The following is a 15,392-nucleotide window of genomic DNA, read 5'->3' as shown; positions in this document are numbered from 1 at the left end:
TGGACTACTGAAAGCATCCATTCTGAGGATTCCCTCTCTTGCCTTAAGAAATTATGTGACCCATCACATCTCAAAGGACATAATCAGAAATAGATGCTTCTTTTAAGGCAGGCTTTGCCCACCTGGTGCCCTCAAATGCTATTGTACTGCAGCTCCCAACAACCCTAGCCAGTACTGAATGGTACTTAGTTGCGGTCCAGCAATATTTAGAGGACACCAGGTGGATGAAAGCTGCTTTAAACCTTCCAGCGAGTAATTGTGATGCAACTTTGTTGTGGTGGTAGAAAACTTGGTTTATATCTCTTAGCATGATTTTAAAAAATCAGATGCCCCTTATTTGAGCATCTTGGTGAAGGATCTTAATACAGCTGATATGATTTCTCATAGCAGACAAAGGTAGAAGTATTTGGGGTGGTGGTTTTTACTATGGAAGTGTCATTTGGCTAACTGGTCATCAGACTGGGAGAGAAAACTTATTACTGTATTATTACTGTGTAGAAGACTAAATTCTTTTGATAACAAAAAGCCCAAGACCTGTGAGTAATAAAATTCCTGCTTGAAGGAAAGGGGACTGCAGTCTATAATGTTCCAAGGATTAAGTTAGAGGTTGTTGACTGTCATTCTAGGTTGATATTTGGATTTCTGAGTGACATGGGTGCCATCCCCTCTGGCCACTTTTACCCAGATCCCTTGTAAAAGCAACTGTGTGTATTCATGTATGCACTTCCTCTCCGTGAGGGAGCGGCCTAATCCAGGGAAAAAGTTGGATCCAGTAGAACTAATCTAGACCTTGAAAATCTCAGAGTATCACTGTTCCAGTTTCCTCCTTTAACTCTGCACTTTTTAAGGGGAGGAGTAAACCAACCACAGAACCTAAAGAGGCTTCATAGGAGGGTTGCTATGTTGGTGAACTGGATTAATGTATAACGGTGATAATATACTTGAAATTTTCAATTGAAATCTAGAAAAATGATTTCTGGCATAGATAGTCTAGTAAATTTAAGGAAACCTAATTCCTACCTAGAAGCTTTATACTGCTATATGGATAAAACTAGACTAATGCACTGCAAAGTGCACTTTTATTTCTCTCTGGGGTTTTAACAATATATTTATCTGCTCGCCTTTCAGACAGAATAAATCACATTGATGAAAACAACATAATTAGCAAACAGGATAAAATAAGGGAATGCAATAATAACTGCATTAATCTGATAAGTCTATTGTAGAATTGGTGCAACTTGGGAAACCATGCTTTTTTACTGTCCATATGTTTAATTCAGATTTCCTCATACTGCAGAAAACCTGTTAAGTAAAAATATGGTGCACATCAGAAGTCATGGATGTGGTGGAAGCCTATTAGCATTTTTAAATTTGTATTCATTTATTTTTGAGCGAGTGGTTTGTCACGCCCATTTGCTCCTTGCCTGATCACAACCTTGCTTAGCCCAAACAACGTCAGCTAGCCTTTTTTCAATTGCTGCGTGTTGGACTCTCATCATTCACAGTCTCTCAAGATAGCAACACGTGTGAGGGGTTACCTTGGAGACAATAACTGTGGCACATATACATTGAAACTTTTTTTTTTTTAATGGCACAGGTATTGTGTAAGACCTCTTTATCTGAATTTCCGTATGGTTAAATTTCAGTGTTTTAATAATCTAAGGAAGCCTGGCTTCTTTTAAGGCCGCGGTAGCAAAGCGACCATTGCCAAGGATGAATCTCAACACGCACGGACGGACGTATGATCACTCTAATAGGGAGCAAGGTTATCTACCTTCCACGCTTCTAAGTACAACCAGATAGCGCATCTGAAGCCCTTTTAGCATTTTAAGGGTCAGTGTAAATGTTAATTATGAAAGCTCTCCCTTGCGAGCCGCCGCCCTGCCATTGGGTAAGATCCCTTTCCCTTTGCCACCTTCCTTGCTTGGGGTGGGTGCGTGGAACTAGCCGGGATTTGTTCTCCAGCAAGAAGCCCGAGACCGCATTCGAGAGGATGCTGGGAGTTGTAGTTTTAACGAGGCTGCCTCTTACCCCGCCCCGTTCCCCCGGAGTGATGCATGCCGGGAGCTGTAGTGCATCCCAGACTCCCGCCTCGCGTGCCGCTTTTTTCTTACCCCTTCGAAGTTTCCCAGCATGCTTCTCCCAGCCGCTCCCGCTGATTGGCTGGCTGCGGCTGGCGGCGCATGCGCAGTTCTGAGACCCGGGGCCGGAGCTGCGTTCTCGAGCTTTTTGGAACCGCTAAATCCAGACTGGAACCGGGAGGAAGCGCTGGCGGCGGCGGCGACTCGTTAAGAAGAGAGTGGCGGCGGAGCAGCAAAAGGGAAAAAGCAAAAGCGAGCAGAGCAGCCCCGTGGGTGCTGGGCGGTGAGTTTGGTAGGACGCGTCATACCTCTGGGCCGTGACGCCAGAGCACTAAGGGTGACGACAACTCTGAGTGAGTGACGTGGTCGTGTGGCGAGCAGGGAGGGCCGCGGTAGCGCCCTTTCCCCGGGGGAGCATGCGTCGTGGGGTCGGCAAGTTGAGGCTGGGGGGGGGGCGGGAGGAGTCCCGGGTGGGCCAGGACGGAGGCTGGGACTGGCTGGAAAGGTAGGCAAACTGTATGAGGAGCGGGGCTGGGACTGAGTGGCAGGAGGAGGAAGAGGAGGCCTGTGGGTTTCCATAAGGCCTTCTTTCCCCGCCCCGCAAAGTTGCAAAGGTAAACACAGCAGCAACTCGAAATACCTAAAAGGAAACTTGCGGCAGCAGCCATGGGCTGGTAAAAGCAGTAAAACCCACGCCGGGTATTTGGGGTGTTTGACTGAGTGGCGAAGAAACGGGGGCTGAGGTCAGTAGACTGCTGAGCTGTGTGCATGGATGAGGGAGAAACAGCAGTGCTGTTGTCTTGAGGGGGCCCTTTGGGGTAGAGTTGCCAGGGCTTGGTGTGGGAGGTGAACAGGCGAACATTTGGAGCCAAGCAGGGAGCATCTGGGGCCTGAATTCCCAACTCATGTAATAACAAGGTGTTAGGGCTGAGGGAATAAAAATCATAGATGGTGTTGAGCTAAGGGAAGGAGGGGTCCCATGAGTTGCTCATGCCCTAAGGCGGTTGTAGTGGGAGCAGGGAAGGGCTGGCCCAAGACAGTTTGGCACCTGAGACAAACCACAAAATGGCACAAAGCTGCCCACAAGACAAGAGGTGTGTGAAGATCTGCATCAGGAACAAGCGGATAAAGTTCTACATCGGGAATGAGTGGCCAAGAGGCCACTGTAGAGGGAACATTGGGGAGGGGGCAGCAATGCATTCCTTGGGGACTGGATCTGCTGTCCCTGTAGACCCTGCCGCCTGAGGTGGCTGCCCCAACTTGCCTCATGGGTGGGCCAGCCCTGGAGTGGGGCTTGGCTGGTAAGACAGAGAGGTAAGTCACTTGGGGTTCATGAGAGAACATCTGAGGGCATTTTGTTTTCTTGTAAGGGACTGGCAATGTTCTCTGGGACTGTGTGGAAATGTGCCACATATTTTTTTGCATAGGAGAGGGGTATAATGGGAATGGGCTAGGAGTTTGAGGTTCCCTCAACTGATAGGGTTCACATGTTAGCTTTTAACAGGCCTCTCTTACCTTGTTTCTGATGGGGATGGGTGTGGCCAGGGCAGGAAGATAAATCGGGGGTGTTTTTAAACCTATGAGAGCAAAGCTCTCCGCTATGCTGACCATACAAATTGTCACAAGCTGTAATGAATGATACATGATTTCAATGACTGCACCAGCAACTATCCTTTCTCTTGAGTGTGGTGTTTTCTTATCTAGTAATGACTTTTGATTTCCATTGAAATTGCCAGTCATCCTCTGAACTTAATGCTAAACAGAGGGCCACATTTTTCTTTTACTAGACGCTGTTGGAAGTGGCTTGGAAGGTGACTTACAATGAAGAGCCAAGATGGGGAAAGCAAAGCTGTCCTTCTACCTGCCAGCCCTTCCAAAATGAGTAGTGTGCTGGGGTTGGAAGACTTAGCTGAGGCTCCCATAGTGACTACAGAAAGCTGTGAATGTCCACACCAGCCTGAGCTGTGCAGCTTGAACTCTTTGGTTGACGGAAATGTTGAAAACCCAATGAGTGAGGAGCAGAGTAAGAAAGAGGGTATGTGTTATCATGAGGCCCATTGCCCTTTCAAACGTTAATTTTTATATCCCTTTACATTTTTCTTCAGCCAGAAGCTGCTAGTGGCATTAAACATTTATTTCCTTTGTCTTTGCACCGCCACCGCTAAAAGGGATTGTTGTTTCTATTGCATACTTTCTTAAATCTCACAATGCCCATTTTTTCATCGACTGAGAATTCTAAAGCTAAAGCACATCTGAGGCCATACCATGCTCTCTTCCAGGAAGCATTGGTCTCATCTCTTCCCCTCCTCCCCCGTGCTGTAATCCTAATGTACCACCTTTATTCCCAGCACTTTCTTTACTAAACACTAGTGTCTACATGGCTAAGAAGTGCAAAAAAAGTAAAATGACTGTTATATATTTTCAGCGCAATATATGCAGTGGTTTATGTAAAGTACTTATTTGTTAACTGCTTGAACCTTACCCAGGAAGTTAGTTGTTATGTCAGTTTTCTGTTATCAGTTTCCAGGCCTTATTTTACAGGAAAAAACCAGCTCATTTCTTCTGTGCTGTTAGTAAAATGTCTAGCACATTAAGAGCAGAATATTTTCAAATATTATATGCTATTCTAGTAGACTCTATAAACTTTGCACAATGATCTGAAACACAATAATATTTGATATTATTTAGTTAGTAAAATCCTTCGCTCCAGTTTGCACATGTTCACACATTTAACATCTTGCGTATTAATGTTAAATAGTGTTGTTCATTTACTCCTTTTGCAGCACTTTTGGTGGATGAGGCTGCATCCCAACCCCACCAACCGGTTAGCTGTGATGTCTCTGAAGAGCTAAGCAGACAACTAGAGGACATTCTGAACACATATTGCCTGGATACAAACCAGGAAGGACCAGGAGATGACAATGGGCAGAGTGAACCTGTAGAAATGGATGAGGCAGAAAAGTGCCGGAGTGAGTCACCAAGGAATGGCGAGCAGGAACAGAGTTGCCCTGAGATGAATGGAGAGAAAGAGGGACCCAGAGGGACCAGTGATGAAGGCGGCGAGCGGGATCAGAAACGAGCCCAAGAAAAAAAGAAAGCTAAGGGGCTTGGTAGGTGGTTCCTCCCTGATAGTGCTCTGCTCTGCTGTCCCATCCTCAGTTTATGTCCTAATCCTAAACACAGTTGCCCTTGCTAAAGAGTAATCACATACTGTTGCAATCTCTTCATGGGCCTCTGGTCTCTCTGCCTGCTGTGCTCTGATGTTGGAATAGTCATGCCAGGGCTGTTGTGGCTACTATTGACTCAACTTCTTTCTGTTACAGACATTCTGGAGACTGCCTAAGTTCAGATTGTAGAGTGCTTAAGGCAGAGATTTTTCACATTATGATGACTGAAAAAATATAATGTGAGCTGGCTGCTCTCTGGAAAATGCCCTTTGTTAAAGAGCAATGAGGCAGGCAGGAAAGCGTATAGCAGAGACCAGTCCACATTCTGCCTCCCCACCCCGATCTACAAGCTTATAGAACACTGGTAGTAATTTCCACAGTCTACAGGTTTCTAGTTCCTTAGATTCTTTTGGTCTCAAACTCTTAACCCCCTAGTTCTTTTCATTGTGATCTGAAGATGTGTCTACATTATCCTTTGTGTTCCAGGCAAGGAGATCACGTTGTTAATGCAGACCCTCAACACTCTCAGCACATCTGAGGAGAAACTGACAGCCCTCTGCAAGAAGTATGCTGAACTGGTCAGTGTCTGGCAACGTGAGAGAGAGGGATGCTTGAGTGGGGTATTAGTGCAGGAGGCAACAGGAGAGGGCTTATTCTGAAAGTGAAAGCTTATCTCTGAGGAAACCAGATGCCAGGGGCAGGGTGTGCATGCTTTGCTGGTTTGTTGTGGGTCATAACAGGTTCAGAACAAGTGGGACTCCATCACCCAACCCGTCTGCTAAAGCCAAGACATATGCTATTATAGTCTGGTGCAAGTGTAGGTTAAACGTTGGGGACGTGCGTGCCATATCCAAATCCCACTTAACCGCCTGGCCCTTCATAAGGGGCAAACTTTGTCTTCAAGGGACTTGGGAGTTTTTCATAGGGACCATAGATAAAGTAGTTTGTCTATGATGAGGAATGCAAAACACCCAGGCAGCAGAGTGCTCCCTCCTTTTGTACTTGGAGACTCTTTCAGAAACCTTTATGGCCAAGCAGAAGGGCTCAACAGGCTTCTAGCAGTGCCTTGCCTCTTGGGAATCCTAAACTAAACCACAGGCAGCAGTGTGCTTATTGCCAGGTTGCTGCCAGTGCTGGCAGGATGGGTGGGTAGGAGTTGTAGAGCAGGCCTTCCCAAACCACTGGTAAAGGAGGCTTTACCAGAAGATTTACCAGTTAAGGGGTTAAGAGAGCTGCCTTAGACCTGTGAAATACCTAAAACACTTTAGGCACAAGTGGCTCCAGTTTTAGGATTCTCACATTGTTCACTGACCAAGAGTACTTCTGCTAATGGCTTCCAGTGGCAGTTATCTCTTGCCCCTGATTGTAATAGGGGGTTATTGTTCAGGTTCATCTCTGCCCCAGTTTGTTCACCAAACCCACAGTGTCAGGTGTAATGCATATCAACCCACTGACAATTTAGACAATCTCAACTGACCTTCTTTGGAGTTTCATAGTCTTTGCAATGTCCAATCTATGGCAAAATATCTGCAATGCCATTCTTCCTACTCAATATGCTTGTTAAACTGCAGGGTCCAGAACTGGACACAGTGTTCCAGGTGGGGTCAGACCAAGTCAAAATAAAGTGGTACTATTAACTTTCCTTGATCTGGACACTATTTAACATCGTTATGTGAATTTAACAAGCTTCCTCATGATGAAATGCAGGATACCCTCAGCTTTGAACAGTAAGGTCTGAAGGGGGCTTACAAGTCTGTTTACCTAAGTGGCACAAACACCCTTCAGATCTTGATGCCCAACACTGCATTGTGCTGCTTGCATTCTTAAGATTTTATAATAACTGAAAAGGACTGCAGAGGTAGAATACATGAGAGTCCCAACAATTAGAGTTGCATCCAGGGAAGAAGGCTGCCCATTGGGACTTGGGTGGCTGATCTCTCTTGTGGCTCAGGGATCGGCCTATCCAAATTCATTGGCCTTTAGCCTAGCCAGAAAAAGAGTGCTGTATTTCTAGCACAGAAGGGCCACCCAGGATGATGCATCCCTCCACCATGTTGCTTCAGTACTAGTTTTCCCTCTTCTCCCCTCTCTGTCCTTATTGCTCATATGTTTGGGAACACTCATTTTACTGCTATGTGGATACCATTACTTATGCCTGTCCCGGTCTGCTTCTCTTTGTCCTGCCAGCTGGAGGAGCACAGAAACTCTCAGAAGCAAATGAAAATCCTTCAGAAGAAGCAGACCCAGTTGGTGCAGGAGAAGGATCATCTACGGAGCGAGCACAGCAAGGCCATCTTGGCCCGCAGCAAGCTGGAGAGCCTGTGCCGGGAGCTCCAGAGGCACAACCGCACCCTCAAGGCAAGTGAGGCCCAACCTGTAGGTAGCCTCTCCCCACCCCCATCAAAGCCCCGGGTGCTGTACCAGTGTCATGTGCAGGCCTCTCGACCAGAGACCTGTGTGACGCTGCTGCACCTTTGGGGTCAAAAGAAAGCCTATCCAAGCAGCTTAGTTCAGCCTAAGAAGGGAGATAACATTGTTGTGGGGGCAGCTCCTGGCTTGCTATACTGGATGTCTTAGGTTGCCCTCTTGTCTGATTTTAAATGATCACAGTGGAGACCCCAGTCTGTGACTTTGTAGACAAATTGGTTGGGGGGGGGGGCAGGATGGGGGAAGAAGGAAGAAGATAACAGCTTCTGAACTGGATTTCAGCAGATGTTTTCCAATAAGGGATGATAAATAATTGCTTTTCTCCAGCGAGCCAGTCCATTTTTAGCTAAGCTCTGCCTACTGTGACTTGCAGCCATTCCCTTTTCCATCGCTGCCACTGAACAGAAGCCCTTTAAGGGGGGTGCCAAGTATCCCCACCCGGAGAGCCTTCTGCCCGCAGGAGTCCTCATTCTCTCCCTAAGCTTCAGCCCTTCTTCTGCCCCCTGACTTTCACATGTTCTTTCCAACCTGTCCCTCTAGGAAGAAGGTGTCCAAAGAGCCCGGGAGGAAGAAGAGAAGCGTAAGGAGGTGACATCCCACTTCCAGGTGACCCTCAACGATATCCAGCTGCAGATGGAGCAGCACAACGAGCGCAACTCCAAGCTACGCCAGGAGAATATGGAGCTAGCCGAGAGACTGAAGAAACTCATTGAGCAGTATGAGTTGCGAGAGGAGGTGTGCAGCCCACAGTGAGCGGTGGGGTGTGCATTGTGACTGGGGGGTGAGGGACGACTGGAATGTTGGGGAGGTAGGGAGGAGACGTATCCCCAAATCTCTGCAACCTTAGTCTTATGATAAGAATTTACTTCTACACCACCTGTTTGTTACCCAAGTGAGGGAACAGCTTTTAAATAAAACACAGAACCAAGGGAATTACAGCAAGCTTCAGCAGATCCAGTTAGGGACCCAGAGTTTATATTGCAAACGTCCCACTTTATCACTGTTTCCTTAGCAACCAGGTCTTTGACAGGGTTGTTGACATTCCTGTCCCTATCTGTTCCTTGGAACCTTTCAAGGAGGTGCCAGATTTCACTCTGGTGCTAACTCAAAACAGACACGGCAAAACACCCTGAGTGACCGGTTGTGCCAATTTCAGGGTCAGATAGGAAAGGAATGCAGCTACTAGGAGTCATAAAATGCAGGCACACAGGAATCATTCATGGATGTATTCTAGCCAAAGGTTAAATGCAATTATTGAAACATTTCTAAAATCAAAAATATGCATTTGGGGTCTCTGGTTTTTACATCAGTCTGAGAAGTGTGCTGGCTGGGGCTGATGGGACTTGTAATCCAAAGCATCTGGAGGCACTAGGTTTGGGAAGGCTGGGATACAGAATGTTGAGCTAGATGGCCCAAGGGTCTGACCTTGTATTAGACAGTTTCCTGTGCTCGTTGTAGCAAGTGGCCTGTTGGCAACTGAAGAAGCACCATTTTGATACCTGAGTGCACACTGGCTTTAAACTGACCTGTCCTATGCATGCCCCCAAATTAAAATGCTTTCACTTTCAAAAAAACCCCCAAAACATTGCAGCTTTTTTTCTGGTATGCCAGAGGCAACCTCCCCATGAGTGATTGCTTTCCTTTGGCTAACGTGGCTTGTGAAAATAAAAGTGATATTTGTGTCTTGGTATTGTGTCTGTGACTTTCTGCTCTTGCATTTGCCAGAAGCTGCTGCTGCTGCTGACTGACAGCCTGTTTTGTCTTTCCATTGGCAGCACATCGACAAGGTCTTTAAACACAAGGACCTGCAGCAGCAGCTGGTGGATGCCAAGCTCCAGCAGGCCCAGGAGATGCTGAAGGAGGCTGAGGACAGGCATCAGCGGGAGAAAGACTTTGTGAGTCTTGCTCAAATGGTCCAAGGAGAAGCCCCAGTCTGGCTGCCGCAGCTGAGCATCTCTTGAGAGGAGAGCTGCGTGCAAGCTAGGGAGTCCTTTCCCCTCCTCCTGGATTCTTTGATATTCCTCAAAGCTGCATCAGGCCCTGCTTGCCTCTTAATTGATCCTCTAAACATGGAGTGGAGGGAAGTTCCAGGCTGCCGGGCGCTGTTCTCCTGCAGTGGTGGTGGTGGTGGGGAGTTAATTTCTCTTACTCCATTGCCTTCCCCCTGTTCCTTCTCTCTTGCACAGCTACTGAAGGAAGCCGTGGAGTCCCAGAGGATGTGCGAGTTGATGAAGCAACAGGAAACGCATCTCAAGGAGCAGGTGTGTGCGTGGGTGGCACTCTTCTCTCTCCGCCCCCCTTGCTATAGTTCACATTTTCTATACAAAATCCACTTTCTTAGAATGGGGAAACAATTTTCCTTCTTGCGACCTGCTGGCAGGATCAGTTGGTCACGACAGGGGCATGGCTAAAGGAACAGTTGCTTCCTCCAAACCTAAATTGGGTTGGAAGGTTTTTAGGTACTTAAGATGGTTTAGTTTGAGTTCCCAGCTGAGTCTTGAGTAGCTCCCTCTTCCCACCCAACCTCTGCACTTGCACTGTTTTTCAGTAAATGGTGCTTGAAGAATGTGTGCATATGCATGTGTGTGTGTGTGACAGAGAGCACTTCCCTTTCTCTTACTCAGCCCTGATCTAAAGAAAGAGTTGTAGACACTAACTCTTCTCCTTCCCTCCTCCTTTTTTCCAGCTGGCCCTCTACACAGCAAAGTTTGAAGAGTTTCAGAACACACTATCCAAAAGCAGTGAAGTGTTCACAACCTTCAAGCAAGAAATGGAGAAGGTACTGTATGTTCGTGCTGCTTTCATGTGCTGTGGGAGGAGAGGCTCTGTCTTAAATTGTCACTCCTGTTGAACAACGCTTAAATTCTGAAGTGCACCAGCCCATCCCTTTGAGCTGCTGCCTTGGGAGGGGAGGACAGCCCCTGAACTCTTTCTCTGCCGGCGTCCCAGGACCGACTGACTTTCACTGTTTTTTCCTTCCTTGCTGCAACCCCATAGATGACAAAGAAGATTAAGAAGCTGGAGAAAGAGACCACAATGTACAGATCCCGCTGGGAAAGCAGCAACAAGGCCCTTTTGGAAATGGCAGAAGAGGTAACGTCGCCCCTGCCTTACCCACATTGACTTCTCTAGGGAAAACGAGTCTCAGGGTCAAATGCATGGCCAGACAGGCCCCAGAAATTCCTATGAGGGATTGAAACTGTGCCCACCCCTTCAAATCTTTGAAATCCTCAAGGATCTAAATAGATTATGTTCATTTTTCCCCTGACTCTGCACTCAGGAGAGAATAATAAATATTGGCAGATCCAGTACAAGATGCTGGTGCCTCTGTAGTTTTAGAGATGAGCTTGGAAATGCTGAGCAACCTTTTGCTGAAGTCTCGACCTGTAGATGGCCTATGCGTAGTTTTTCAGTCCTTGGAAGCATCCTCCTCCCTATGTGCCACTCTTTGGGGGGGGGGGAGGCATTTTGGGGAAATCACAAATCCTCTCCATCAGAAGAAACCTCTCTTGCTCTCTCACTTCCTTAGTTTTGCTCTTGGCATTCCGTGCTCTTGAGTCAGGATTCCTTTCAACAAGCCTTTGAGTTTTTGTTCTTGCTCTTTGCCTGGCGCTCAGTCCTGGCTTTGCAGTTGGGCACTGGCCAGTTGACAGAAAGACAACCCAGGAATGGTGCCCTTGTTTTTGTTCTTCATTGCTGGCTGGGACTAGAAGCTCCAGGCCAACCTCAATGCCACAATGAGTTGGAGAGGAGTGGAAAGAAGCAGGGATATGCACCTCCCTGTCCTTGTACTTGGAAGTTTCTTCTTCCAGAGCACACATTGCACTGCTTGCTGTGGGGCTTCTACACCCAGTGGTACAAGGAGGGGAGGGTGTGGCTGAGGGTTAGTTAGTCTCTGGTCCAGAGCTGGCCTGTAAGCTGGTTAAGGACATTTCCCATCTTTAATGAACAAGCAGCTTTCCTGACGTCTTAGCAGCTGTATTTAAGCAACTTATTTTTGTCGCCTTTTCATGACCTCTTCTGTACCTTGGCAAGCAGGCAGAAGCTGGCCCTGAAATTGATTTTGTTTCCCCCTTGCAGAAAACTCTCCGGGACAAAGAACTGGAAGGGCTCCAAGTGAAAATCCAGCGCCTGGAGAAGCTCTGCCGGGCCCTGCAGACAGAGCGCAATGACCTGAACAAGAAGGTGCAGGACCTGTGTGCCTTTGTGCCTCCTGCTGCCAGCACGGACCTCCAGGGACCACCAAAGGACCCATCCCAAGGCAGCTCAGAGGAGCTGGCACCTCAGGGCACCACCGTGGAGGAGTGCCTTGCCCTGGCACAGGCGGTGTGCTGCACGGGACCAGCCGAGAGGTGTGGGGAGCCAAGCATAGGAGGAGCCCCTGCTCGGGAAAAGATGGATGAAGCTGCTGTCTCTCTTGAGTAAAGATGGAGGAAGGGGGAGAGGCGGGCATACCTCTCCAGAGACTGGGCCCCAGGCCTGGGGTGACGAAGCTCAGTCCCCCACCCCCCAGGCACTTAAGGTGTCCCAGTTTAAGTTTGAAGGCGTTTTTCTTTTCTTTTTTGCTTTATAAAAATTATCTCACTATATATTACACGATATGATGTGCAGGGCAACTCCCACTTTTTATATATAGGCCTAGGAACTAGATTGAACCACATCCTTGTGTGTCGTGTGAACATCTCTAAGTGTGTGGCAGTTTCACCAAAATACCTTCTGAAGTATGGGCGTGGGGGAATCTTGCCAACCATAACCCTATTCCCCTCCCCCAAACTCAGTTTGGCTGCTACATCTCACTGTGGGTGCTATGCCATGAATGCAAATTTAGGAGGTTGGCATCAGGGGGCCCTTTGGAGGATTTGTTTATTTTTCTCATATATTGACCAGACCCAGAGGCTTAAAACCAGAACAGGGGACTCAGGAGTTTGCTATCTAGTAGGTTATTTTTAGCATGTAGATTCCCCCAGGAAAGCGGAGAATAAAGTAGATGTGACTTTGCTTCATGGGGACAAGAGACTGAGAGCCCTGTTGGTTTGAGGAGAGGGTGGGTGGGGAGCATCCTCTCTGGGACTTTGCTACTTCCAGAATCTATGTTTCAACAGCCTTACGACTTCACAGTTGCCTCTATGCTTATACACGCACAAGTGTATGTATTAAAGATTTAATCCAAAGGTTTTCCTTCCTTAAGTGTTTTGCACATGATGAGCACCCGTGCACATGGTTGCGTGTGAGGAATGCTCTGGGGGTGGGGTGGGCAGGGGGAGTGAATCCCCCGCATGTGTTATATACTCCTCTTTGGGATACTTTGGTACTAAACGTCCTTCACAGTCCCAGAGGCTCAGGGAGAGAAACCCTAACCTCCCAGGCAGCAAAGCCCAGTAACTACAAACAAACTTAACACACATCAGGAGCTGCCTGGAGATTGTCCTCCATGACCGGACTCCCGTTTCCTTATCTTAACAGCACTTTTCCTTGGGCCACCTTGTCTACACAGCTCCATGTCAGTAAAAAAGAGGTTTCCTATTTAGTCCTCAGTGCTGCCATGGCTAGTTTAAACGCATAGAGGCTTTTTCTGTTTGTGATTTCAATTTCTGCTGCTTCTTGGGCTTAAAACCCAACTACAGACTTCTTTGCGTTCTAGTAGCTGCTGCCTTTGCTTTTAAAACTCTGCATCCCTCCTCGCTGGGACCATTATTAGCCTTTATTGTAATTCCTGTCTTGCTGAGCTGCCTATTCCTCAGTCAGTTGTGTTTTGAGCTGTTGAGTGTTGGTGTTTGGGAACAGCTGTGGGCAGGCACCATTCAGGCCCAGCCCTATATACTTCAAACACTCTTGTGGGAAGCTGGGCTTTAGGAAACAGTATTAGCAATGCATTTTGTATGATCTGACTTCACTCAAGTTGGCAGATTTCTTGCAGAGCTGTTTTGCTTCCTTGTTTCTCTTACTGGAGGTAGTGATTTCATCAGAACTTTGGGTGACATCCAGCATCGCACCAGCAGATATGGCAGGACTTCACCTTTGTCACAGCCCCTCTCCCCACGTACGCCCAATCTGCTCTGGAGGGTCCCTCAACCCTTGAGCAATTTCAAGGGTGCATGGGGGGCTGGGGAGAGCAAGTCTATGCTATGAATGGGCCGCCTCCCATCCTCTTCCTCATACTTTGCAGGGCTTGGCCAAAAGCTGATGAATGTAAATGGGAGATAGAACTTTACTCTTGGAGCGGGACAGAACTGAACACTGAGATGTTTCAAGAAAACCTTCCAATTTTTTTTAATGCAGTGGTACAGGCAATATCTAGATCTGTTATATATATATATCTTTGTATCCAATACAAATGAACATAAACTTGACTGCATGTCTGTGCTCCTTTTTTCTCCGCTACCATTATGGATATTGAGGCAGGCTATTGAGCTTGGCACACAGCACCAATTTCCAGATGTCCATCCCAATTCACTAAAAACGGTATTTTGGCCCTTTTCAAGGGGCTTGGGACAGTTTTTGTATCACTTTCATGTGTATTGTAAGTGGTGAAAATGGGTCTGGGAAATATTTTTCACTTGCTTAGCTTCAAAATCATTTTTTGGTTAAGATTCAGAAATAAAACCAATGTAGTGCTTTAGAAGGGAGTGTTAGACTTCTTAAGCATTAACACCAAACCTTCAGGTCCCAGTTCAAGAAGACAACTCAGATTTTTTAAATTGGTCTAGAATACTGAAAACTGAAGTTACAAGGGGTCTTCCTAATTTGTATTATAATTTAAGTGGAACTCTAGCTACATTTTTAAAAAGGAAACCATGGAGCTGTGAGGGACCTCAAAGACCATCCAATGTACTGTTACAGCAATCTTGTGTGGGCCATCCAGCTTCTGTTTAAAAACCTCTTAACCCAAAAGAGTATCCACCATGGTTCCAGGATTGAATATCTTGCGCTATTAGCATGGCAAGTTCTTCCCAATGCTTTGCTGAAACCATGTAATTTTGAATGAACTGGTGCGGATCCAACTGTGGAATGTGGGGTAACCTGACACCCTTCTGATTCTGACCATTGGCCAGGACCGATTTTGAGTTGGGTCCAACAAAATCTGGAACATGGGTGTAGCAGCAGCCATATCTCTAGTCATACAACTCTGCCATGAGGCATCCTAGCCCCTATTCAGGCTTTTTTGGGGGGTAGGGGGGATAGGGTGCTTTCAAGTATTGTACTCCTTCAGCAACACTTGTGATAAAGGAATTGTAGCTGTGTACTCTGCCCCAAAGCCCTTAGGCTATGAATATGACCAAACACAGATCCACCCCCACTGGGAGAATATCCTGGGGAGGTTCTGCAGGCCATCATGTCAAGCTTAAAGCTTCTGCTAGGGGCAAGCAGTTAAACTTCTAATTTACATTTTTCAAGGGATGGGTGTTCCACCTCTCCTTTTCTTTCTTTATAAAGGTCCTGCTTCTACCCTGGAGAAATGAACCAGGTCAACCTTTCCTGGGCGTGAAGGGAGGGAAGAAGTCTAATGTACTACTTGGGCTGAATGGAATGCTGTGGGGTCAGGGAGGGGAAGATGGGCCTACCTAGGTGGAATCCGATGCCTTCTGTCCACGCCCAGAGACTTTTCTCTTCGACGTGCTCTTGGGCTACTGAACCCTATCCTCCAAAACGGGTTTAAGAATTCGGGCGTTTGCAATGGGCTGGCTCGGAGTGGGAGTGGGGAGCAAGCTAGTTTTCC

At 47.2% G+C, this 15,392-nt stretch overlaps 1 protein-coding gene across 5 annotated transcripts; it reads left to right on the top strand.

Annotated features, from left to right (window-relative positions):
• The first annotated feature begins 1,430 nt into the window (after positions 1-1,430).
• TXLNA (taxilin alpha) lies at positions 1,431-14,025 on the top strand. 5 transcript variants are annotated; one of them, XM_083453225.1, is made up of 11 exons: positions 1,431-2,364; positions 3,869-4,116; positions 4,865-5,191; positions 5,735-5,826; positions 7,436-7,606; positions 8,216-8,410; positions 9,451-9,570; positions 9,862-9,936; positions 10,362-10,454; positions 10,673-10,768; positions 11,756-14,025. In XM_083453225.1, the coding sequence occupies exons 2-11, from the start codon at positions 3,903-3,905 to the stop codon at positions 12,098-12,100; spliced, it is 1,728 nt and encodes a 575-aa protein (XP_083309351.1). In that variant the 5' UTR covers positions 1,431-2,364; positions 3,869-3,902; the 3' UTR covers positions 12,101-14,025. The 5 variants fall into 5 exon arrangements, with proteins under 5 accessions (XP_083309351.1, XP_083309355.1, XP_083309353.1 ...); XM_083453229.1 differs by having other exon boundaries at positions 2,182-2,364; positions 7,436-7,610; positions 8,220-8,410; XM_083453227.1 differs by having other exon boundaries at positions 2,196-2,434.
• The last annotated feature ends 1,367 nt before the right edge of the window (positions 14,026-15,392 follow it).

This window comes from Podarcis tiliguerta (assembly GCF_965153285.1).
Source record: "Podarcis tiliguerta genome assembly, chromosome: 8".
Lineage (NCBI taxonomy): Eukaryota > Metazoa > Chordata > Lepidosauria > Squamata > Lacertidae > Podarcis > Podarcis tiliguerta.
Note: the sequence above shows the minus strand (reverse complement) of the source record. Positions and strands in the feature narration are given on the sequence as shown.